This window comes from Ictalurus punctatus, chromosome 5, assembly GCF_001660625.3.
Source record: "Ictalurus punctatus breed USDA103 chromosome 5, Coco_2.0, whole genome shotgun sequence".
NCBI lineage: Eukaryota > Metazoa > Chordata > Actinopteri > Siluriformes > Ictaluridae > Ictalurus > Ictalurus punctatus.
In genome coordinates this window covers 30,804,638-30,832,260 of record NC_030420.2, presented here as the reverse complement: position 1 = coordinate 30,832,260, position 27,623 = coordinate 30,804,638, and the positions used below count along the sequence as shown (strand labels likewise).

Genomic DNA, 27,623 nt, shown 5'->3' with positions numbered 1-27,623 from the left:
CTGAGATCAGGACCATTACATCATCGCTCCGAGATAAGACCATGCCCGCTTCCTGAAATGTGATTGGAGGAGGGAAACCAGTCCAGGGAGGTGATTGGTTAATGAGTACCGCTAAATGGCGAGAGGGGGCGGGGCTTTAGAGGCGCGTAGGGCGCTTCAAATACAGCTGAAGGGAGAAGGCGCACAGAGAAGAGCCGGAGATTTCACGTTGCTCGTGCTTGTGCTCGTATTGTGGTGCTCGGGGTGAGAGAGATTTAAAAGAGAAACGGAAAAGTAGAGACGGTATAAATAAAGAAATCAATCAATCAACAAACAAACAAACGCCGCACGAGCGTTTCCTTGAACGCACGGACTCTGTTGGAGAGAGAAGCACACCGCGCTCGCGCTCGGTCGCTCGCGCTCGTACTGGAGCCATCCGGCGTCGGCTGGAGGTAAGGGCGGCACTTTTATTATCTCTGCTCATTTCCATATACGCAATCACACACACACACACACACACACACACACACTGAAAGTTACGACCTAAGCAATGTCTTAGATTTGCATCCTATAACCTATAAAGATATCTATACATAGATTCAGTGGGTATAGTCGGATCTTGTCGCGCGCAGTTTTGAGTTCTCAGCATCAGCACCACTGGACAGTTAAAATAAATAAATAAATAAATAAATAATCCTAACAATAATATGCATCTAAACATAACTTACATGCGAATAACCAAAGCAAACAACACACATTTTAAGATTGAATTGTAGATTTATTTAATAAATCGGCTAGTCTAGGTTTTACCATCTGACCCACTTCACGTAAAAATAAATAAATAAATAAATAAATAAATAAATAAAGGAGCCTCTTGAGCTCTTGAGGTCCCATCAGAGGATTGTTTGGTTTAGGGGAACGTTGCGATGGAAACAGTTGCTCACATTGCAGCAGGATCAGTTTATTACTGCCAAGATGATTCTGGTTAATCAAGATAGCAATACTGTTTAGATTTATATATTTGATTGACACTGAGCTTATATTCTTACTGTCAAGACTTCCCCTCAGACAGATTAACAGAAGTTTATCGCATCGTATCGTATCTTTAGCTACTTTTAATTCGAGAATAACATTCTGCAATAGCAGGTTCTTTTCATAACAGCACTTACACTCTTAAAATGAAAGGTGGAATCAGCTATAGTAGTTCTCAAAGTAGTGTCCGTGATTTAAAAAATAAAATAACATCATTATTTAGTCACAGCGGCGGAAATCACAAAGCAGCATTCTCATTCTCATGATCAAGTTATCTATTATATACACTCAGAAACATTCAGAAGAGTAGAGTACTAACCGGTACCTTTCTCTGTGGTACTATCACACTTTAGTGTGTGTGTGTGTGTGTGTGTGTGTGTGTGTGTGTGTGTATCTTTTACCTGGAAATGTGCATGTAGTTTACATTTAAAACATTAATCCTAAAGCTAATTACAAGAAGTGGTCCTTAAGGTCCAATTATTTAAGTAGCCTTAAATCATGTTACACTATAATGTCCATGTAATAGATAGACATTAAATGTTAAAAAAAAAAAAAAAAAGGTGTACACTAGACGGTATCGCCCCCGTATGGAATAAAGAGTGAGAGTGTATTTATTTATGGTTATAGGTAGTTATGATCCTGTTTGTTAATCCAAACCTCGATATTCTTCTGAACAGGTCTATAAATGTTGTACTGTCTGTACGTTTCCAGTTTTAATAGACTAAAATGTGTTCATTCGGTCGAACGTTCAGGAATAAAAAAGCTCTCCGGCTTACGATAAATAGCCTAAATATCACTGTACTCGTTTTTAAAAAAAAAATAACGTTTATGAAAGGAATCGGGATCGGAGCTGAGAGGGGATCTGTGGAATTGATCTGACATTAAAGTTATCCCTGGCTGCAAAAACCAAAAAAAAAAAGTTTAAGCAAGACACAGAAGAACCATGTTTCATTCCTTAAAGAGTCTTCAGGCATGCATGATGTCTTTAAAAAGAATGTTGAAGGTTATAACGTGAGTCGCGTTGATCCAATGAGAACACCGATCAATTGAGAAACTGTGTAAATGGTTCTAATGAGGATCTCTATGCACTCTCTGCTTTTATTATTTTACTTTATGCTTACCAAATAAATCAGGGTCATAACTCGCGTCCATATTTTCCCCGATAGGTGGGTATAGATGAGGTAACAGCTGTCATCGTGTCGTGGACAGGTGTAACACTGACACTGCTCGGCTCATAGTTTAATATCCGCAGAGCGCTCTAGCTCGGCTGGAGATCCCTTTTTGTAATCGATCGCTGGTGTAAGATTCCCATATCTTTCAATAAAAGAAATACGCACGCGCCAGGACCGCGCGTCTAACGTCGTTTGCGTGCCGACGAATAATATTCCTATGGATATTTCATATTTCGGACGAATTACCATCATGTTTATGAGCTGTCACAGATCACCACGTGTCGAGATTTCACGAAACACAGCACGGCGTCCTGGCAGAATCGACCAAAAGGCTATTTATTTCTCCTGCGCTGAACAGAAGCACTGAAACCCAGCGTGTACGTCAGTAACGTGGGCCTCTGAGCGATCAGACCTATCCGTTCTGGCTCGTGAGAGCTACAGCAAACGGATGGGATTCAATGTGACCTTTGTGAAGAGGCTGGGTGTGTGTAATCGGAGTGAATTTCTAGTGTCTTGTCGAGACTCTTTCGCTAACGTTTTTGTTTCGTTTTTTAACCTCAATATAGCTTGATTTGATAATGAAAACCGATTAAAGGACATCAACCTACACCCTTCCTGAATAGGAGGAATGAGATTTCACGTGCCATCTCCTGATTTAATAATGGAAAAGAAAGGAATAGTGTTTGCACTTTGATACTGTTAGATTCCAGCTTTGAGTTATTGCACCTCTGACTATGTAATTATCCTCCCAGCCAGATAAGATATAAGATAAAACAAGATAAGTTAAGATAAGTTAAGGTAGGGTAAACTTTATTGATCCCACACTGGGGAAATTCCGTCGTTACAGCAGCTCAATCACACACAAGAGATAGGAAAATACACATCAAATAGGAATAGAATAGAAAAATGTCTACAAATATATATATAATAGGAATAGAAAAATAAGAATACAAATAAAAATAAGATCAGTCCGCTCCAAGTGCACATGCTATAAATGTCAAGACTGTGATTGTTCACAGAGATTAATATTACACAGCTTTTATATCTGGGATCTAAGCTTTATATGTTAGATAGTAAATAAACGTTCGAGGAACGCTCAAGGTATTGTTGTTGTTTTGGGTTTTTTTTTTTGTAGACTCGCCAGGTCATGTGGTACAACATATATATGGTCCCGGAGAATAAGGAGGAATAAGGCTGCTCTGATTTATGCAAATGCTGCAGAGTTGAAGCCGTCCTTCAGTCGAATTGTACTGTTCTTAATGCGATTGTTTTTAAATTGTGATTGTTTTGTTCAGCCCTGCAGATCGGTGTGGGGCGTGGGGGGAGACGAGAAGAAGGTGGGAACTGATTGAAGGCTGCTTGTTATGTAATGCCTGTCGTCCGCCGTCCAGCTAAAATCCACGCACACATCATCGGTACTAATTTCTAGCTACACGACTGAGGCAAGGTAGTACACAGAGGACATCAATGGCACAAATTATTATGAAATTCTGATTCTTTTTTTTTAAATGGTACTGGTAATGTGAATGGCAGTGTGGTGAATCCCTCACCCCTATCCTCTTACACACTCCCTGGCTCTTAAATATACAGCTGTTTTAAAAGGAATTAAACTGTAGTTCAGTCAGCCTTCTGTGACTCACCCTGCAGGCTTGTACAGCATGTTTATGCCAGAATTTACAACCCATTAGCAGTGTTCCCTTTTTGTCTTAAACCATTAAATGCTTCATTTGCACCATTTATCATTAATTGGATCTAGCTGTTTGACTTGGAAAGTGCTTAAAAATCTCAACTTGCATGCAAAATGCTTTTTGGGCTGAGCGTCGAACAGAACTGCAGGTCCAACAGCAGCAGAGAGAGAAACGCTAACGCCAACGCTAACGCTAAATCGACCGACGGATCGCGGGAGAACCCGTGAGGGCCCGTTCATGACAAAGATGACACACGTCACACACACTTTATCAGTGTCATCATGAATTTTTACTTATTTTTAGGCTCAGTTAAATAGCAAAGCGAGCAAGCTGACTTGCATGGAGAAATTTGATTAGCTAACGCTGCCTAGCGTCGTGTAACAGCTTGGTCTAAACTGTTACACAACAGGTACCAGCGGGGGAGGGTGAAGGCTAACGTGTGCTTCCTCGGAAACATGTGAAGTCAGAAAAAGCGCATCTTTTTTCGAAGCTGCTGCTCGTGCAGCGTCACAGGGCGACGTGGCACATCCCGAGGTCAGCGCTATCCACTCTATTCTAGATGCACGAGCGCACAGACGCTCACGATTGGTTCATGTCACTGTGATTGACGAGGGAGAGAGAGAGAGAGAGAGAGAGAGAATGCCCCGCCCATCTAGATATCACAGCCGGATTCGCTCTTGGACGCGGTCCGAATCCGAGTGCGATTGCTCCCGGAACAGTTCCAGCGCAACCGAACTCGGACCACCTCCTGCTCTACAGGTAGTCTCGGGTTCGGTACCGCAGTACGCGTCTCGGCCCGCGTGACAGCCTTCGCGATCTGTTGCGGACTAAACTCCCACTGTGAAAGCCCCCTTAGACTTCCGACCACAGGTGGATAAATCTCAAACACTGGTATAAATTGCACTCTAGATTCCACAACACCGTTATCTCACACTCTATGTCAGTGAGTGTATACAATAAATCAGGATTTCTCTTTGCTTAAGAAAGCGACCCAATTTTCACCTTCCACACCTTTCACCTTCTTTTGTAGCAGTCCTGCTAACGTCTTCCGGTATAAAATGATAATAGGATTATTAATATTTAAATACGTGCATGCACTAGGCTATATTTTTAAGTAATCAGAACTCAGGTGCAATTTTTAAAGGAATTTGACAGCCTCGAATATACACGCAACCCATTATTAGTATTCACTGTGTGCGTGTGTATGTGTGTGTGTGTGTGTGGGGTGCATTTTCATATTTCTTTTAAATTCTCCTGTGGCTTCCTCCTGTCATGTCACTCCAACACTGAAATGCTGCTTTCAGATGTTTGTGTGCTTGTAGTCTGTGTTCCTGACAAATACATGCACACCTCAAACCTGCAGTGAATGAAATCAGGCCACGGTGCTACAGCAGAGATGATAAATATGAGGGTGGATTACTGCGAGACTTAATGTGGTTGGAATCCGAGTGAGCGAGAAACTGCACCGAGGAGAGTCAGTCAGTAATAATCAGATTTACACACACACACACACACACGTACGCACGCACATACACAGACACGCTACAAATGCAGGAGGGTACACACTTGAATGTTGTAAGACTTGGGTTTGGCAAAGGTCTGGCTGGCTGAAAAAAAAATCTGGCTGATGCATATTTCAAGACAATACTACACCTACACGTATAGCCTGAGCGGTGACGTACTGGAAATACACAGTCGGAAATAAAGGTACCAAACTGGACGTGACGTTGTTGCTGACATGGTACCATGAAGGCAAAATGTTTTGTATTTTTATTAGAACATATATCATTGGACATTAAGGACTACTACACTTTCAAAGCTAATTAAAGGGATCACTTTCCGTCCAATCATTTTCCATACCGCTTGCGGCTTGGGGCAGCATGGAGCCTGTCCCAGGGAACAAGGCGGAGGACACCCTGGACGGGGTGCCAATCACAATACACGGACAATCTGGAAATGCTATTCGGCCTACAATGCACGTCTTTGGACTGGCGGAGGAAACCAGAGTACCCGGAGGAAACCCCCGAAGCACGGCGAGACAATGCGAGCTTCGTGCACACCGGGTGGAGGCGGGATTTGAACCCCCAACCCAGGAGGTGTGAGGCAAAACGTGCTAACGTGCACTAAGCCAGTATGACCCTATCAATAAGGAACGGTATTAGTTTGGTACCTTTTCATCCTGGTCGTGTAGTGGTGGTGTTGATTGCTTTTGCTGCGCTTATAGAATGCTAGCTTGGCAGTTCATTACACCACAGCTATACGATTAGGAGAAAAGTCTCTGTTATTTCCCCGCGGTGAGAATCATTCCGATGATTCATTGAACGTTGTTAGACTTACATTTATGTTAACGCCATTCAGCAGGCCCTCATATTCGGAGCAACTCACACAAACAATTCTTAGGCAAATCAGTAGCTTGGGCACCTGGGATGGTTTATATTTGTTGCCTGGCAGATAAGAAGGATCAACAACCAGGAAGAGAAAAAAACAAAACAAAACACCTTCATTTAGTATGTAGCTCACTGTGGTGTGACGCGCCTCGACGTTGTACCGCTTCGCGTTCTGAATCCCACCACCTGCTGCGCTACACGCATCGGCCATGGAGCGATCTGACTCGCGATAAAATGCTTTTCACCAGGGGGATTAATTGATTAGCGTGCATAAATGATAGAAGACCTGTCCCAAATGAGGAAAGCACAGGTTTTATGTTAGCTACCGGTTCTTTGCATGGATATTAAGATTTCCATTCAGCCGTCACACAGGACTGGGCAAGTACATTTGAGTTGAGATAATGAGTTTATGATTTGTTCACCCAGCAGGCTGAGCAGCCCTAGTGTAAAGATACCAACAAGCGAAGGCGCTGCTTATAAGAAAATACGTCAAATTTAATTAAGCAAGCCTCAAAAATTTCACTCAGCCAGAGGAAGATCGTTTCACCACCTGTGAGCCACGAGAAGTCTTCCTTGTGGCTTGAAGAAGGTTCAGTCAAGCCAAGCTATACTCGTGTCTCGAACAGAAGTTGACCGTTACCATTAGGTACGATGAGGCTGGTGCATTTTTATCTTCGTAGATAAACGACGGTGTTTTAAGACGAACGTGGACAGCTACAGGAAGCCAGTGGAACTCCGGGAACTCAGCAGTGGCGTGACTTCGTGCATTATTCAGACTTAAAGCAGCAGTCGAGTCTCGAGATGATGACCGACTCATCCATCATGTGACGTGCCTCCTTGGAGGAAAATGGTAGAATCCTCCTGATGTTGTACAGGAGCAAACTACAAGACATTGTTTTGCGACGTGTTCATAGAACAATAACTGACCATCAAGCACCTTCCAGAAGATCTGATCTAATCAGTGAGTTCTCAATGGGAACAGAATGGAGATCAAGGTGTGGTCATGCATGTTCAGCAAGCTAAAGCTGCTCAGTCTTTCTGCGTTTTTGGATTTAGGTGACAAGCTGCCAGCGGTAATGAGATGTCTGGCGGATGTGATGATACCGTGTCATCATGTATCAACCTGGAGAGGATGATTTGAGTGTCATCCATATAACAGTGGTAGGAGAAACTATGTGGAGATATTACATCACTAGGAAAAAACGGGCCCAAGCACCAAAACTGGTGCATGTCTGTATGGACCAGATGTATAAGCCAAAACAATGTGTGTGTGTGTGTTTCCTCGGAGGTCCGAATCCAAGGATGAGCTTGCGATCTTTCAAAATTACCACAGGTTTTCTACAGGTTTGGGCCAAGACGCGTCCTGTGACGTCGTCACAACGCGCATTCAACCAAATCCCTCTTCGATTCACGTGCGTCGAACACGAGTACAGCTAAATGGGTCTCATTTATCAGCAAACATCACCGTGAAAGACCGCGCAGAAACAATTCTCGCCAATTCGAGTCGTTTTCCGGAAAAACAACACGGAAAACTCGAGCGTTTTCGGCCGCGACAGTCACGACGACGCTCTGCGAAATCCTGTACGGACTGAGTATTTATCCCGTCAGTGCTGCTTAGTTAAAAATAGACCATTGTTTCGATTAGTTCTGTCAGCGACGCCATGTTTTTTTCTACGCCTTTGACAGTCGTTGTTTGTTATAACGTTATGAACGTGCTAGGCGTGGCACCAGAGGTGTTTACAGCAGTAGAGAGTTACACAGCAAAAGGGTTTTCCGTGCACTCGAACCCCACGTGCAGAGATACAGAGGCTGCCGTCGTGCGATTTTAGGGCGAGTCCAGAGGGACGAGGTTGTGAAATCCAGCCTACATTTTTGCATCCAGACACAAAACGGATAGGAACTTGTGTAGGCCGTGAAAGACAGTGAATTTCAATTGGTGTTTTGAAAGAGTCAGCGAGCGGTGACGTAACTGTCCGATCGTACACCGCGACTAAACGTGAAGCCGCGGCACGGTAATGACTCTAGTTGTGATGTCACATTGTTAAAAATATCATTCCTGGCGTCAGACCTGTACTCCGCTTTTTTCCTCGTACTCAAGTAGTGAAACGTGAATCAGGCCTCTTTTGAAACTCCATGCAGAGCCACGTAGAGATAGACGTGGCTCACTCTTTTAAACGACATGAGTCCGCCGCCGGACGTGTTTTTGAAGGGCACAGGCCAATATCGGCTTGCTAATACTGTTAGAGCCTTGCGTAACGTCCGTGATGATTCAGTGTGAAATGACCTGCCTCGAGTGAGTTACTTAGACGTCCGGCTGCTTCACGCTCGGGTTGAGTGGCGTGGAGGATGTTGTCAGTACTCGCAGTAATACGCTGAAGAGCTTCATTACGGAGAGGCTCGATTGGAGAGGATGGGCTAAATGAACTTCAGAGAGTCTGCCGTTCGATTCAAGTGATGCTGTGGGCGGAGAGAGAGGGAGAGCGAGCGAGAGCAAAAAAAAAAGAGAGAGAGAGAGAGAGAGAGAGAGCGGCCGCTTTTATATCTCTAGAATCATGAAAGAGCTCCGGTTGTGTCCTTGAACAAGACTCGTCTCCCCTGAGACAAGCGTTTTACTTCCATCTCCCATATCTCTCTGACTTCTCTCCTCCACCATGTTGCCTTATCTCTCTTTCCGTATCTGTGTTTCTTCTTTTCGCGCTCGTATTCTATCGGTCCGATCGGAAATTGTTCTCTACTTCCACGGGGCTCAGAGTGGAGAAGAGGGAAGAAGTAGGAAGGGAGAGAAAATCCGAGTGAGGAATAGAGATAAAGGAAGACATAGATTCGTTTCCGTCCATCTCGGTGTTTATCAGGACCGACTTGTGGAGTAGCAGACGGTGCTAAAACTCTTTTTTTTTTTTTTAACTCATTCAGATAGACTGTCTATACTGTCTAGAGTTAGGATACATTTCCAGCTCTTCAGGTTAGTCTCCTGTGGGTGAGAAGCAGCTGTTTAAACTGGTATTTTTTGTTTTTTTTTTGCTCATAGACTTCTTACTGTCCAGCTGTTTTTCGGTTGTAACGTATATATTTTTTTCATTTTTAACAAAATACCATGTGTACTCGAAATATTTATAGTTTAAAGCTCTTAGAAATACGTGGAAAGAACCTTTTTTTTTTAAATGCTAGGGCTGGATTTAAATAAAATCATTTTTTGTCGGCAGCAATTCAAAGCATCACGCTCACTCCAAAACACAGCTGCAGAGGCTGACGTGACGTGTATCAGATGGCTATCAGATCAGGAGAACATTGCCCACAGCTTTTCTGCCTCATAATCACCTCCGGCATGCGTTCAGTCTCAGTTTGGAATCGAATTAAGCGAAATCTCATTGGTTCACTTCAGCTGGACGAGAAAAGATGCGAGAGAGTGAGATCGTGTGTCCGTGTTTCTCAGCTTTGGAAGAAATCAGAGAGAAAGGATGTCGGTCTCGAAGGTTCGGACTCGAAAGTGCGGCTACCTGAAAAGGTCAAGTCCGGATAAAGGCAGCTTCGGCGGTGTTGCTATGGAAAGGAATCGCAGATTCTTGAACCGTGTGTCATATTCAGGAGAAGCGATGCATCCTTCAGCGCAGAAGGGAAAAGGAGAACGCTTGTCAATCATGGTGTGACCGCGCGAACGTGTGAGAAAGGGTGGGTCAGGGGTGTGGAGGATGTTGGCGAGATGTTGACAGATTGTGACACTCCAGATTTAGCTCTCGGCACCAATTAACAGCTGCTCCATCCTCCTCGTTCATGTGCCACCGAAAGAAGAAGTCGGGGCTGAAAATGAAAGACCCGAGTGTAGACCTGACTCAATTATTAATGAGTTGCGCATACATTTTTCATCACCTCCAATGCATTTGCAAATATGAGAGGCCATGTCGAAGCATAGCAGATGAGAAAGAGTGCGTTCAGAAAGCAGAGAGCAGCCCTGCGCTACATATTACCCAGACACGCCACCATAATCATCATCAGGTTTTACACCACAGCTGTGAAATAGCAAGAAGAAGTTCTGTGACTCACGGCTGTCGGGTTTACTTTTCATTTACAGGGTCGTGCGTGTACTTTTTTCGCTGTTAATTTGCAGCAGTGAAACACTGAATAATGAACTGAATTCACACAGAGGATGGAGTGACATGATACGGAAAGAAAGATGGAATTAACGAAGGAAAAAAGTTGAAGGAAAAAGAGAGAGGGTGACGAGAAAGAGGTTGTGCGGGGGGAAAAGCAGAAAAAGAGGCATACCGATGGAGAACGAGAGAGAAAAAAAAGGACAATGGAGGCAATAGATCATGTGACATAACTAGGTAGATGGGAAAAGAAAGAATGAACGAAACAAAGAAGGAAAGGGTGGGGTAAAGAGAAAGAGATGACGAAGAGACGAAAGGCAGAAAAGGTGAAGAAAGAGGGAGGACGAGAAAGAAAGAAAGAACCAAAGGGTGACGAGAAAGAGATAAAGTGAGAACGACAAAGGGATGGAGAGAAAAAGCACCACGAGGAAGAAATACAGGACAAACGAGGCGAAGAGAAAAATAAAAAGGAGAAAACATTCAACTGAAATACGCAAATAAAACGAAATAGATAGATAAAGAAGGAAAGAAACAAAGAAAGAAGTTAAGGGTGGGGCAAAGAGAAAGAATGTTAGAAAAGCAGAAAGAGATAATGGAGCGAGAGAGAAGAAAAACTACAACGAGGAAGAAATAGGCGGATGAGAAAAGAAAGAAGGAAAGGAAAAAGAAATGAAAGGTGACATGAAATAAGCAAATGAAATGAATGAAAGAAAGAAAGAAAGGGTGAAGAGATAAAGTGAGAAAACAGAAAAAGGGAGAGAAAAATGACAACGAGGAAGAAATACAGAAAGAAAGAGATGAAGAGAAAAATACAAAATGTGAAATCTAATAAAAAGCTAATAAAAAGAAAGAATGGAAGGGTGTGGCCAAAAGAATGAGAGAGAGAGAGAGAGAGAGAGAGAGAGAATGAGGAAGAAATATAGGAAGAAAGGGAAAAAAAATGAAATGTAAAATAAGCAGGAAAAAAGAAAGGAAAAGGAGAAACAGATGAAGGGAAGTGAATGTGTGTATGTGTGTGCGCGTGTGAGCGTGTGTGTTTAAAACTAAGCTGCTGATTGGTCAGATGTGAAGCCCAGCTGTGACATCACCAGGGGGCAGTAGGAATTCAAAATGAAGATCATTCTGTCGGTGTCTTTAATGGGAAAATGTTTAACTTGACTTAGCTATAGTAAAACAATTGTAACGTATTAATTGTACCAGTTCTAACATTCGATCTGAAGCACCGTCTGAAAAGAATCTATACGTCATGAGGTCCGGTCTGAATTCATTCTCGCAAAGGAGTGTGAGGGAGAACGATACAGCCGTTCTAATAAATAAACGGCATACTTATTACACAGCTCTACCGTCGCTTCGCAAGTAATAAACCCTCGAGCGTGTGACGGAAAACTTCTAAATTAAAGCCACCTTTTTTCTTTCTTTCTTTCTTTTTTCTTTCTCAAATTCACCGGATCAGAAAATAGCGAGTTTATCTGGGGTTTTGCCTCAGGAAAAAGAATCTCTGCTCTGTTGCTTTTCACTGCGTCTGGAGGCTTGTTATGTTTGTGCACTACAACAGATGTAAAAATAGCAACAGATATCAGATTAACGTTGTACGTGCACTAAATAACTCAATTATTGGGCTGGAATCCAGGATCGGATCTCTAGAAATCCCAATAACAGCTTCGGTCTGATCGAAAATACCGTAGCGTGCGATTTTTATTACCGGTTTAACCCTTTAAACTCCCGGGAGCTGTCAGTGGGTTCGGTCTCTTCCTGTTAGTTTCGTTAAAGCTACTGAACGATTCATCGTCGTCACTGAATAATACGCTTCGATACGAATAACCGAATAATAAGCCGAGGCTTCACGGGGTTAATCCGGTGAGTACAGAAATCGGATCGCGGTGGCGTCGTAAGCACACGTAAACACACTCTTCCCCAGTGATTCAGAGCAGAACGAGAGCAGGAGGTTGTCCAGGGTTGTTGTTCAGCATGAAACTCTTAATCGAATTTATTATACAGAGCAACAGCAACGTGTTTGTATTGCGTATAATTCAGTACACGTTATTATCAGTACGTTTTCTATTTAGGAATGGGTTTCTATGAGGGATGTAATGGAATGAAAGAGATACAAATACAGATTTCTTTCAGGTTCTTGGAAGAAATCTTGCCGCAACGTTTCACCGGATAGGGGTCTGACCGGGAAGGTTACGACTAGAGTCTTAACCTTGGCATCGGGATTGAGATCCTTCAAGATCTAACGAGAACAGTTCAGCGAGTGGGAGGTTTTTATTTGGATGCGGGGCACGAGTGGTGGGTTTGTGGGAGAAACCTACACCGTGCTTCATTCATAACTTCCAGGTCAGAGTGGTGTATATGAGTTTGTTTATATTTTGGGAAATATCGCCAACTAAATTTGTTAGGCAGGTACAAATACCAATACTGAACGATAGTGAACAGTGGACTAGTTCAGCAGATAGACTTCATGTTAAAACCATAATGACCTTTCTTTTACTTTCACACTATCCGTCGTGACCCAGATGAGGACGGGTTCCCTTCTGAGTCTGGTTCCTCTCAAGGTTTGCCACTGGTTCGCTCAATAGGGATAAACTCGCACACTTAAAATCTCTATCCTGTGTATATATATTTCTGTAAAGCTACTTTGAGACAATGTCCGTTGTTAAAAGTGCTATACGGACCAAATGGAATGGAATTGAATTGAATACTAATTACATGAGTGGGATTCAGGCGTGTGCATTATGGACTTGAGTCGTATAGCTGAGGTTGAGGAACGTTCAGAGACAGGATTTACACGCCATGCTGGCAGGGCTAATATTTAATACATACACATAATGATGATTAAAAGAAAGAAAACCCAAACCCTTCCTGTGTCGGTTGAATGCTGCGTTCAGTTACAGGTCGTAACCTGTTCGTTCCTGACCGCCAACCAGGAAAAAAACCAAAGAAAACGCTCCCTCAACTTCTCCACTCGGCAAGTGGCATCGAATCAACATGGCTGCTCACAGAAGTAAACACTTTGTAGTTTTAATACTCTGAGGGCGAAAATGATGGGACAGGCTTCCCATTTTTGAATTAAGTCGAATTCAGCATATATTCGAATACTGATACAGATATTTGGAGCTCTGCACAAATACAAATAGAGCTTTGTTGCACTGCTCTACACCCCTAGTTTCTATCCAATACATAGAGCGACAACAGGACAGTAGACTTCTATGGTTCATGAGCTTGGACAGATTGCTAAATGCTAACCAGATAATTACACATGCCGCCATTTTAAAAGGTTAATATCATAAACCATAACAGACCATTACCATGGGGTAAAAACGGATTATCAGGCAGTAACATCCCAGTATTCAACAGCTCAGCGACAGAGAGCTAGCTATCAGTCACGGGCTTGGGTAGCATACTGGATGTACTGTATGATATTTAGACATACGATCTGTTCATTTGTATTACACTTCGTACGGTTCATAAAACACAAGGAATGTATTTGCACTGCTAAAATGTACTCAGAGTAGTGAAGAGAAATTAAGTATTCATCATTTTATCTATATTATAAGTGGAAAATGTACACAGTAAAACCTGGACATGAGTTTGTGTGTGTGTGTGTGTGTGTGTGTGTGTGTGTGATATCACATGACTTTTACGAGAAATTGCACCTGATCCTGAAACATCCTGTTAGTCAAGATGGAGAAAGAAATCACAGCTTTACAGAAGGAATAATCTGTATTTAAAAAAAAAAAAATTTAGTAGACACGCTCGAGTTTTGCTTGTTTATTTATTTGTTTGTTTGTTTGTTTGTTTGTTTGGGGGGGGGATTATTAGCATGAGATATATATCAACATCATTTATTTAAAAAAAATGCTAGCCAGACTAGCATTAAAAAATTTTTAGCATGACCTTTTTTTTTAAATTTTTTATTAGTTTTCTTTTTGGAGTTTTAGACAATTTTAGCGTATTTCTAAACGATTAAGTCAAAGATAAATATAAAATAACATGGTCCGTGTTCTGGATAAATTGGGCCGTGTATAATAAGTTGTACTGTTGTGATCTCTTCCGCGGGGCGAAGCTCTTTTAAAATCAAAACCTAAAAAAAAAAATTTCCAAAAGATTTCAAATTGTATTTGAGAGAAAAACAAGCACGGTCATTCCACGTAACGGGGTTATTGTCATTGACGGTATGATGAAACTAGGACTGTGTAATGTGTACTGGTCGGTGCTACACTGTCACTTACTGCGCCGACTGTATTGTCCTGTTTTCGGTACCGTCGTCCACTTTATGTAGAATGTATAGGTCTTTTTTTTAGTTCTGTGTCGTCACATGTCGTTAGCGTGTTGCTTTATGTAGCACCGTGGTCCTGGATGAACGCTGGTCCGTTTCTCTGCGTACTGTACCAGCTGTATACGGTTGAAATTACAATAAGAAGCCACTTGGTTTAGAACAAACCTTTATATTGCTCTGGTTTCGTAAACATCTGGCTCGATAATCTCTTTTAAATTACACTCCGAGCCTCACAGAGTACTTTATCTGCTCACTGGACTGAGTGCGGAAATTTTGACCAAGGAGCGGTCTAACCGGGATCTGCCCCACTGATCAGCACTTAACGCAAGGAAGAGCTTCTCTGCCTCGCTTTTATCCAATAGCTTTGTTATTTAACACAGAGGCCTTGAGGTACCGGCAGAGCACACTAATACACACACACACACACACACACACACACAGAATCTGTATCTTTTTGTCCCTTTTGGCTATTTGTCATTTAACAAATCCTGAAAACATAGCATGGTCATTAGAGTCTGAGGTCATTTGACATCGACCTCTTACTGTAGAGTCATGACCTACTTGTACTGATGATTATTTCCCAGAGCCTTACAATAACGATAATAGGACCCGCATATACGATGCAATAAACATTAGGAAAATGAACCTACTGGAGTCTGATGAAAATTTCTGGAAATGTGCCTGCTCTGAAATGGGAATTGCCACCAATATTAGACATTCTACTGTCTGGGGGAATATATGTGTATATATATATATATATATATATATATATATATATATATATATATATATATATATATAAATCAGCCAATCATGTGGCAGCAGAGCGATGCATAAAATAATGCAGATGCAGGTTGAGAGCTTTAGTTTAGGTTCACATCAACCCAGAAAATACGATCTCTGTGACGACGTTGGTGTGAGATGGGCTGAAGCCGCTGATCTTCTGGGATTTTTATACCTTGCGAGCTGTAAAGATTATACAGAGCGGTGCGAAAAATAAAAATCATCGACTGGGTGTCAGATGTGTGGGCGGAAAGTAATGGTAAATGATCTGCACTTATATAGCGCCTTTTAACCTTAGCGGTAACAACGCGATTTACACTGTTTCTCAACTTGGGGTCCAGTGTCTCGCTCAAGGACACTTCGGCATTTGGAGGCACGTGGGCCAGGTATCGGACCACCGACCCAGCGATTAGTGGACAACCTGATCTACCACCTGAACCACAGCCGCCCTGAAACAAATCGCACCTCCGCCCTGTGTGTGTGGAGTTTGCATGTTCTCCCCGTGCTGCGGGGGTTTCCAGGTACTCCGGTTTCCTCCCCCAGTCCAAAGACATGTGCTGTAGGCTGATTGGCATTTCCAAATTCTCCGTAGTGTGTGAATGGGTCTGTGAATGTGTGTGCAGTTGTACGCTGCAGTGGGTTGGCACCCTGTCCAGGGTGTTCCGCGCCTTCTCGCCCGAGTCCCCTGGGATAGCTCCCCGAATCCATTCCCCAAATGCATGGATGGATGAAAGGCTACGATAACATAATTAACCACTTTGTACAACCGTGATGAGCAGAAAAGCATCTCAGTACTTTGTCAAACCATGAGGTGGATGAGCTACAACTGGTTTCCACTCCTGTCAGCCAAGAACAGGAATCTGAGACTACAGTGGGTACAGGAGCACCCAAACCACCCAAATCCAGGTTCTATGATCCTGCACCCACTGTAGGAGTTGGTCACCTTACTGCGTCTTATTACCTCGTTGTTGGATTCTTGTGTGTGTGTGTGTTGTTGTTGTTGTTGTTGTTGTTTTTTTTCCTTCTGCTCTCTTACCTAATTATGCTTTTTCACCCTCTCCACGGTCGCTCATTTACTCATTTTGTTTTGTTTGCTTGTGTTTTAACAAAATCGCCCGTCTCGGTATGAAAACCACGCGCACGCTGTGAATCATTTTGATCTGTGAGTCAGTCCTGGCAGCTTGGTTAAATATTGCAGCCGTAATAATGAGGATATAAACACAGTGTCAGGGCCAGTGTTGAGTATTGCTCCTGATATTACTGAAATATCCCATACGAAGGGATTCAAGGGAAGAGTAGTGTACAGGAATTACATAGCCGTGGCAGCGCGGAGCTCAGGGCTCTGTTGTTAATGTGGGACTGGGTCACGGGGATTAGGATACGTCTGTCATTCAGCATTACGCTGTCTGACACTGCGACGCTGCATCCGAGCATGACTTCAGGAGGTTTGGAGCGTATAGACAGGCTTGGTTGGAAGTGTGTGCTTTCTATTGAATTGTTTTTATTGAAAAAAAATGGATCAAATTTTAAAGATATTTGTTTCGGAAAAAAATTGTTTTATTGCACTTTAAAGAAGTCTTTTTTTTTTTTTTTAGAAATCATTGAATCACAGTAGGACTTCCACTCAGTCATATTGAATATGCGACTCTTTCAAATGCTGAACATGAACACAACTAGACTCGGGATGCATCAAAGAGTCCAAATCCGACATTGTATGATACTATATGACGTAAACCTAGTATACATCGACGCACTAATGAACAGACAACACAAAATGACAAAGATCTTGGACGTATTTCATGACTAATGATGCCGATCAAAGCAAAGCAGACTACAAACCGTGCTCTGTGGAAATATATATATATATATATATATAAGAAAAGAACTACCGCATATTCCTACAACCCAAGTAACCCAGTAAAACATCTTACGGCGTTTAAACGGTATCTTAAATAGAGAGCGTGATTGTCTAATTCGGTCATATTCTTAGAAAATAAGGTGCAAGGCCCGAAAATGGGTGCGTTAGAACAAGAAACATGCTATAATAATCTGCGCTTTAAAAACTGACCCACTTTTGCCCTGTGGGTTAATTGAAATACATTTCTATGAAGCTGCTTGTGAATCCATGCGGTGAAAGCTAATCACAAAACAATGCCAGGAAGGTAATGCTCAGATAAGTTCAGATTTGTCGCTTGGTTAGGGAACCAGTAAATGTATTATTGTATTTCAACAGCAATAGGGCTGAGCGGTATGACGATTATTACATCCATATTGTAATACATTATGCCATACTACACGTCTAAGATATTTATTTTTATCTTGAATTACTATTATTATTATATTTATATTTATATTTAGGCATTTTGGCAGACGTCGTTATCCAGAGCGACTTACATTCATCTCATTTATACATCCGAGCAGCCGAGGGTTGGGGGCCTTGCTCAAGGGCCCAGCAGTGACAGCTTAGTGGTGCTGGGATTTGAACTCACGACCTTTCAATCAGTAGCCCAATGTCCCATATAATAATAATAATTATTATAATATTATAATATATATTATATGTAATATAATTATATAAATATTATAAATGTTTTGCTTCCAATCAACGTTTCTAAATGTTATTTTAAATAATAATAATTATTATTATAATAATAATTATTATTATTTAATATAACATTTAGAAACGTTGATTGGAAGCAAAACATTTTTATTTATTATAAGATTTTAAAAAATTTTGCAATTATTTAGACTGTATTTTTTGCCTTTTAAATTAAAGGTAATTATGGTTGTAGACATTATGTAAAAGTATCATTGAACTCATATTTGTTTATTATATTATTTTATTATTAATGCGACACTACTGTTATTCTGGCAGTTTGTTAGCAAACCTATACATTATGTATTGTCATAAAGTGTCGTGATTTTATTTATTTTTTGTCATATCTCCAACATCTTACTTATAAATGATTTAATGTACACAATTAGAATTTAAGATTTAAGAGTGCTGTATCTTTAATCCATGTTTAGAATAAAGGCTGCACTACCATCACCTTTTTCAGAGTGTACATGTCTGGAGTTAAGGAGTTTGGAGTTTTGGGGTTTTTTTAAAAGCTTTTATCACATAGTATCTCTCCCATTTTCATTCTCGCTGTTCCTGGAGTGTTTTCTTGCCCTGCCACCTGACTCAGATCATTTGAAGCTCTTTGTGAGCTTAAAAAGGATAGTGTTAGAAAACAAAAAAAAGTGTTGTGCAGTGGGATTCCAAGAACATGATGGAGGAAAACATGTTATTTTTCTTGCTTGGTGTGTTAGAGCAGGGAAAATCTTTTTCTTTTTGGTGAGGTGGTTATATTTTTGCTTCCACCCCCCCGGTGCATTTTGTTGAACGGTAGAAACCTTCCCACTTTATGCATGAACAGAAAACAGCCCTAAGGGTCCATCCCTTTTCCTACCTCCTGTCAGGTTGCCATGGCACCAGGCAAGGTGGCCCCAATTCCTTCTGTGCGGAAGGGTCGAGAGGGGACGCTCCTGAACCAGTGCACCACTTGCTAATGTGATCAGACAGGCGTGCCGGAGACCATCACACATCCAGGGCAGGCTAGGCTACAGCTGGTCCACTCACAAACGTAGCCTAGAGCCAAAATGGCTACAGAATTCTCACAACAAGTGAAGAAAAAACCAATATGGCTCCAGTTGAACCCACGCAAAACCATATGTCAGGAGCTGGATGTCAGGCCTAGAGACAGTATGGATACAAAATAATTCTGTCCATGAGTAAGAACAGAAAAGCAGGTCAGCTTTTGAGCAACGTTCTCCATCTTATACGGAATTATGAAATGCTACCTTCAAATGATGGTAATTTTTTTGTAGATAGCGAATAAAGGAAAAACTCACGCTAGCTTCTTATCAGACAAATTTACAAGCAAAAGTACATTCATTTGCAACATTATTTTCCTTAATATCCTTCCTTCTCCTGTTCTGATCCAGATAGAAAACAATAACTAGCAGAGATAGCACTTCCTCCATTTCTTCTGCATCGCAATACGCAGAAGTCTACACATCCAGAGCAGTTGTGTTGTTGGTCGACGTTCCAAATTCCTGCATCACAGATCACCAACATTGAACTTTACGTGAACTTTTGCCAGCAGTATTAATTTGCAGTTGGGCTTAGTATCGCTAGCTTAAACAGCTTAAACCTTAATTCTGTACCGAAATGGTGGATTTAGCATCATCACCAATTTTCCGGTCTCACCTTAGACACGCCTCGATGCAAAACCGCTGCCCAAAAATGCTTCCAGCTTCTACCCCGAGATCATTAGAAGAACGCAATCGCTTTCATTTACTGATAGACATTCAAAGATCCGGGCCGTTGTAAACCTTCATGCCAGGTCAGTGTGTGATGTCCTGTAACAGCTCTGTTCTTCCTTTGATTTTGGAAATCTGGAGAGATGGAAAACTGCTGCCCTGATGCCTTGATACCTTTGCTATCTAATCTCTGAGAAGGTTGAAATTCAACATATGATCCATAGAAGTCAAAGTGTGACAGCTTTAGCAAGATACCCTGCACAAACATTAGCTAAAAGTTTGTTAGTTCTATATTTTCCACTTAAGATGGTGTACAGGGTTATGGGATGTGTTGGACAGTGAAGGGGGTGTCCTGTCTTCTGAATAAGTCAGATAAGGCACAGATGAACCTTTTGAAGGCATCATTCTATGCAAGGATTTAATCTGGACTTGACTTGATACCTTCCTGCCTCTGAGGCTGTATTTGGGTGGCGGTGGTGGCGGTGGGTTTGCCTTGCATTACAGAAGATAAAGAGACTCTTCCATTAAGATGAATAAAAGTGCTCTAAAATCTGAAGTTGCTCACGAACACCCACAAAGCTCAAGGGGCAGCAAGAGCGACACAGACATGGCTTTGAAAATCCATTTTAAGACATATCTGGGTCACTTTCGCCTGCTTCATAGCATCAGGTGGGAAATGAGGGTACCTCCTTCCTTTGTTGCCCACTCTTGAACATTATAATATACTCAATCTGACCAGTCTCTCTCCCTCTCTTTCTACGTCCTGACAAAGCCCCCTGGAGAGTCAATTTGTGCACAGTGCTTGAGAAGAATCAAAGTAGGGAGCAGGGCGGGGTCGAGGGAGCATCGTACAGAGGGGTTGAAATTATTCCAGGCCTGTTTTCATTTTCATCTCCCGCCACTCCCAGAGCGTCAAGTCCATGTTCCGCCTTTGTTCAAACCAGCGCTGGGCTGTCGAAGTGAAGGGTTTCCACCGTAAGGGACACATTAAAGGAGCCGCAGATCTGAACCGGCAGCCTGTTTTACATGCCTGTGTGGAATATGTCGGGTTTTTCGCTCGTCAGCTTTCGCTCTCGAATATGATTTGCTAAAATGAAGCCGGTTAGACGTTGGCAGCCTGGTTCTCTGCAGCTCTGACTCTGAGGAGAGCTCCACGGGGAAATATGATTGATTGCATGGAAGTTATAGTCACCCTTCTGTCTTCGGCGGTTTTAATAAGCTCACGTAGTAGCTAACTGGACCAGATGGGGATAAATACGCCTGGCTATCAGACATTCATATTACATGGCGAAAGTATTCCACATGCTCATAAAAACTGCAGCTTTGCTCGTCAGTGGTGTGGCACTGCTACCCAGTGGCAAATTAAACACCAAAATTAAAAAGAGATGTTTTCAAAGGCTTTTGATCAGTTTCGCTTTAATATTGTGATGATCATTTTGAACATTCTTCACCAGCACACCTGAAAGGACTGTACTGTATGATTAGTCTCTCTCTGATTCAGCTCAGCAGGTAATTATAAAGCCTTTCATGCATTAAAGCAGGTGTTTTGGTTCAGGGAAATCTACCTATATAGGGTTATGGCTGAAGAGCTGGGAGTGGCTTCTATTAGCGGCTTCTGTTTTTCAGCCTCTAGCTCTCTCCTCTCGTTTTCTGTCAGCTCGGATCAGCTCGTTAGTACAGAAGTGTCAGTTGGGAACGTGTGTTTATGTGCACATTTGATGCCAATGGAGTTCGAGATCAAGTCCACAATCACATTTGATAAGAAAGTATTGTTTACTGGTAATGTAGTAATCTACTTAGTAAAGATATAGGAACAGTTTTGGCCTGTTATAGCAATTTGCGTTGTCAGGGATATCCGGCAGATCCTGATAGATATGTGTATAAAGTGTTTCGAGCTTAAACACAATTCTGAGTATGTGAGATATCCCCTGCACTGAGGTTACATCGTGTTGTAGAGATTTCGAGTAAAAGCACTCTGAATCATTGTTTATTGCATTGGTGCTCACTCTTTATTCACCGTTTTTATTGCTAAAGGCCATCAGAGAGACCTTAGGCTCAGACTTTACACGATCACGCCGTTTTTAGAGGCTTGCTTTCATTCCGTGGAAGTATTGAGATGGACTACGCTGAGTTCATTCTTTGATGCATGATTGCTTTTATCTTCTCCCCTCTATAAGCTTGGCAGGTGCTTCTTTGCATACATCGGCCACAATGTGGTACACTCAACAAACGGTTGCTCTCAGTACGACCGAGATGAAAGGCAACTAAATAATACATCATCACTTTAAAGTCCTTTGCATGCAGATTACATCATTTATGAACAAAAGTTTTGCATGATGAAGATTCTAAACACGTGACCCTATGATGCCAAGTTTTAATGTGTTGTCTGATGACCGATCGGACGTGTCCAAAACTGACCGACTAAAACCCGGGACATGCAAGCGTGATATTCTTTTAAAATGTGAGCCATATAAAATGGCTTATAGTGAATGCCTATAAGGATTTTTTTATACAATTTAAAAAAGTCATGAATTACAGAGCCAGTTTACGTGGCTCCTAAACAATTTGGCAATTCAAATGGTGGTAGATGAGTGCATCCGGACTGGGATCCTGCTCGAACCAACCAAAGAGTTGCAGGAGTGACAGTTTTTACTCTTGTGCTGGTCAGAGCTAAAGGTCAGAGGTCACTCTGAACGTATTGGAAATGCTTGCTGCATTCAGTCATTCATCTTAAGTATATGCTTTATCCTTGTTCAGGACCTTACCTATCCAAAGAACGCTTGAGGAAAGAACCCTTTTTCCAGGAGTTTACATGACAGGACTCAAAATAAATATATGCAATACCATATTTTAATAGCCTAGATTTCATTCTTACGGATAACATATTTCTTTCTTCTCTTTTTGTTTTGCAGGATTGAATGAGCCAACGCCTGTGACCAGCACTCGAGATCTCCAAACAGACCTTCAGCATGAAGAGAACTGCCATTTCCACTCCACTGCTCTCCATCTGCCTCGTTCTGATTGCATGTCGCTGTTCCCTGGCATCGTCATTCTGCCCAGCTCAGTGTGTTTGTGAAACACGGCCATGGTACACCCCTCAGTCTGTGTACCATCAGGCGAAGACTGTGGACTGTAACGAACTCCATCTAAGCACCATCCCACGAAACATATCTTCTGACACTCAGGTGCTGCTTCTCCAGAGCAACAACATCTCCGTGGTGACTTCAGAACTGCGGACTCTTGTCAACCTCACTGAGTTGGACCTCTCTCAGAACCACTTTACCCAAATCCAAGATGTTGGTCTGGGCAACTTAACCCAGCTGGTCACCCTTTACCTGGAGGAGAACCAAATTAAAGAACTGCCTGATTTCTGCATGAAAGATTTAGTCAGCTTGGAGGAGCTTTATATAAACCACAACCAGATCTCCTCAATTGGCCCCCATGCCTTTTCTGGTTTAGGGAACCTGCTTAGGCTCCATCTAAATTCAAACAAATTGGTGGCTATTGATAGTCAATGGTTTGAATTCCTCCCGAACCTGGAGATCCTCATGATAGGTGAGAACCCTATACTTGGATTGGAAGATATGAACTTTCACCCTCTTTCAAAATTGCACAGTTTGGTACTAGCTGGCATGGGCCTCAGGGAAATACCTTCTGGAGCGTTTCAAGGACTGGAATACCTAGAGAGTCTCTCATTTTTTGATAATAAACTGACAGAAGTGCCGAGAGATGCACTGCGCGCTCTGCCAAACCTGAAGTTCTTGGACCTCAACAAGAATCCTATTGTGTATGTGCAGGCAGGTGATTTCCAGAACTTTGCCCACTTGGAGGAGCTCAGCATGAACAACATGGATGAGCTTGTGGCTGTGGAAAGAAATGCATTTTCCAACCTCCCACAGATGGCCAAGTTGGAGGTTTACAACAACCCTCGTCTGTCCTATATCGACCGCGAAGCTTTCCGTGGCATGTCTAGCTTGCGCACTTTGCTGTTCCACAACAATGACCTCACCCTCCTTCCTCACGAGGTTTTAACTTCCTTCCCCAGCCTGGACGAAGTCAGCCTCCATAGTAACCCCCTCAGGTGTGATTGCCTCTTGGTCTGGGGGCCAATCTTTGGTAACCAGTCAAGTCTCAAGCTTCTGGAATCCAAGATTACTATGTGTGCCTCTCCTCCAAACCTGGTAGGGCACTCTCTCCAGGAAGTGGTGTCAAATAACTGGGACATTTCAAGTAACACCTGCCTGCCAGTCATATCTCAGAATAGTTTCCCTCCCAAGCTCAACGTCACAGCTGGTAAGCCGCTGACGCTTAACTGCCGTGCTGTGGGTGACCCTGTCCCTCAGTTCTACTGGGTAACCCCCACAGGTGACAAAGTCACCTCAGAAGTTGTCTCCCCAGCGCTGAATGAGGGCAGCAGTGGCATGAGGAAGCACAGATTGCAGGACCAAGGCGCTCTGGAGATCCTCCATGTTGACCCAGAGGACGGTGGTTTATATACATGTGTGGCATGGAACACAGAAGGTGCAGACACCCGGAGTGTCTCTGTGTATGTAGACAAGAGTAATTGGCATGATGACAGGCAGAAAGCCAACCAGCAAGGGGGAAGGAACACCACTGGAGCCCTGGTTATCCTTGCAAAAGTCATCCATGCACAATCTGTAGTACTGGAATGGAAAGTTTACCCCACTACCCGTGTCTCCAGCCATGAGATGCTACAACCCAAGTGGCTCAGTGCCACTATGAGAATCAACAACCCTCACATTAGCTACACGGCGAAGGTCCCGGTGGACGTTCAAGAATACAACCTCACGCACCTGTTACCCTCAACAGAGTACCAAGTCTGCCTGACCATGGCGTCGACAGAGCAGCAAACTCAGCAGTCCTGCATCAATATCACCACCAAAGAAGCCAGCTTTGCTGTAGAGATAGTCGCGCAACCGAGCAACGTTGCCTTGGCGGCGGTGATGGGCTCCATGTTTGCCATCTGTATCATGGCGCTGCTGGTGTTTTACATGGGAAGACGTATAAAGCAGAAGTCCTGCCATCACTCGTTGAAGAAGTACATGCAACACGCCACCTCGATTCCCCTCAACGAGCTCTACCCACCTCTCATCAACCTGTGGGAGAACGAAACTGAGAAAGAGAAAGAAGGGCCCGTCGACCCTCAAAGCTCACAAATAGACACCTCAAAGACATACATGTGGTAGTTCGGTACAGGATGCATAGACGGACACTTTAAACAAAGTATGTACGGTGCTGTACATAGACGATAATTGTACGTAGTTACTTACTAAGATGTCATTGTGAAAGATGTATTTTTAGATATAACCCTCCATAGCTGGAACAACTCTCTACTTATTCGGGTACGGTTGTGAAGTGGTTATATACAGAGTAGATGAATTTTTAAAAGTGCCCAGCCAAACACACCCTTGCAATAATCTCGCATCAAGTTTCTATGAACAGTTCAACATTACGCATGCAGATATATTAATTATTTGTCTAATTTACTAACCATAGAAACATTACCGTCACGAGTCTGAACCGAAGCCTTGTCGTCCCTGCACAGGCTGTTGACAGAGTCAAGGTTGCATATTTTTGGATTTCTTGCATGGTGTTCTTGCATGCTGTTTCAGTTAGTGCTTAGAAAGTACCTTCGTTTTTCTCGCGTCTTAAAATACAAAGATGTGAGAAGGTGGAACGCACACCCCTTCTGTATCCATTCCGATGTTTATCACCTGCACTGAATTCACAAATCTTATCCGCCAGCTGTTGTGAAAATCGCTGTTACCTGCAACTAATTAGCTGTCAAGCATAATTAATAATTGCTACAGCAACGACGCAGCTACGTGTATTTACTTTTTACTTTTGGAGCTCACTTTTGAACTGTGTATGTCCTGAATGTAGATATTTTTTACTTTTGCTGATACACTTTCTTTCTTTTTCTTTTTTTGTCACTCGGTACGAGTTGAATGAGGTGTACAGGTTATACTGAAGCTTGGTGTAATTTATGTTGGGAAACACCTACAATCTCTTCTGTCACATATACGAAAAAAAAAAAGATCTACGGTCTATAAATAATTGAATGGTGACACAATGTTGTCGTTTTGGCTCTGAGAATTTAAAATCAGCTTAAAGTGCAACGACACAGCTTCACGGTCACTGTCCCAATTTTTTCTATTTTTTCCACTCAATGTATATAATCACCAAATTCCGAGTATTTGTAATATTATGCTATTCGGCTAGTTAAGAATATTCCACTTTTTGGCTCTGAAAAACTATATAGAAGAAGCACAGCAGCCCGAAACCATTATCTGCACATCACTTCCTGTTTCATGCTGAGATTAGCTATAAGCTAGCTAATCTTAATTATTTATTTCATTTAGTCATTTGCATTTTTGTATTTAAGTATTTTAGTTCATCTACGTTTTATTATTTTTTATACATGTCGGTTTCTATTTTGTTTCTACGTCTATTTAAAAAAAAATTTTTTTAAATAATTTTCCTAAAATGCTAACCGAGAAGGACCAGATCAAGGCGCTCAAAGAACTGGAATCGTTAAAGGCTGAAATAAAGGTACTACATAAATGACAAAACTTAACTTCTTTTCTAACCATATTTCACATGAAGAATCGTGTGCTTTCTCTCAAAACATTTTGTTAGCATGTTGGTTTTTTTTTTTTTTATTCTAGTAATTTAACAGATAAATACTAACCGATTGATCTTGCATATTGGATCATAACGTACATCGCAATGTGTGTGAAAACTACTGCATTTGTACAGCAGAACTTTGTACAATAACTATTCAGACTTTAATAGCTAGGTATGTAGTTCTTACTACTAATGCTAGTTTATTTCGAAATATACGCACATAGTAATTCACAGTCGTTTAGTTTCAGGAGAAAGTTGAATAATTATATAAGGATTATTACACATTTGTTACCTACATTAATCTACTCTTTTCGGTCAGACGTACATGTTTTTAGTGATACATTTGGTACATAAGTGTAGAGCTAAGCTACACTATACGTGTATAATTACTTACGTACTTATGACGTATAGACCAAATATTACGTGTAGGTACTACATTATTAACTGTTAAATTCTGAATAATTATTATTTTTTGACACTATTACTGTACAGAGCTGGTAGCCTTCACACAAAAGTTCCAAAAGTAATTATTTGTACCTATCCAGAGACAGACAAATCATATATTCGTTAGCTAGCCAGACATGCAAACGCTCCGTTTATTCATCTGCGCAGTTCCAAGTTCCCGGAAACTGACTAGGCTAAAAGTGATAGCTGATGTAATATTTTAAAGTATGGCAAGCTAGTTATGAATACAGGGAAAGGAAATGAATTTGCGTTTCTATGAGTATTCCGCTTCATTCTAACAGTTTGTAATGTAAAACATTGTGTTTGTGCTCTCGACAAAGAGTAAGCAGCTAGACAAATCGTCTAGCTAGCTTGGTAGATCCATGTCTGGTGTGTGTAGTGCAGCAGGTAGTGGTGGGATTCGGAACACAGTTTTGATCACCAAGGTGTGTAGCGTCATCATGAAGCGCATTACATAGCTTTATACATAGCTGCATACCAAATGAAAAAATTTGTTTTGGCTAAAGTCAATAACAAGTATGTTTTTTTTTTTCTCATGGTTGTTCGATCTACTTGTCCAGCAGGCGACGATGAATAAAAAGCTGATGACCTGAACATGAAATCTGCTTGTCCTAGAAGCCCAGGCTACTGATTTGCCCAATTTTGCTATTAAATAATAGGTACTTATCATACTATAAAATAAAAAATGCTAGAGAATTTCTATTCATGCTAGAGTTTATGCCAGAAGTTAACTTAGGAAGGTCAACAGTACGTTTACATTTACCAGGGCAGTGGTAGCTCAGTGGTTAAGGCATTGG

At 41.9% G+C, this 27,623-nt stretch overlaps 1 protein-coding gene across 1 annotated transcript; it reads left to right on the top strand.

Moving 5' to 3' along the window:
- si:ch211-180f4.1 (uncharacterized protein LOC100144405 homolog) lies at window positions 1-27,623 on the top strand. Its single transcript, XM_017467068.3, has 2 exons — window positions 1-431; window positions 22,626-27,623. The coding sequence occupies exon 2, from the start codon at window positions 22,683-22,685 to the stop codon at window positions 24,918-24,920; it is 2,238 nt and encodes a 745-aa protein (XP_017322557.1). The 5' UTR covers window positions 1-431; window positions 22,626-22,682; the 3' UTR covers window positions 24,921-27,623.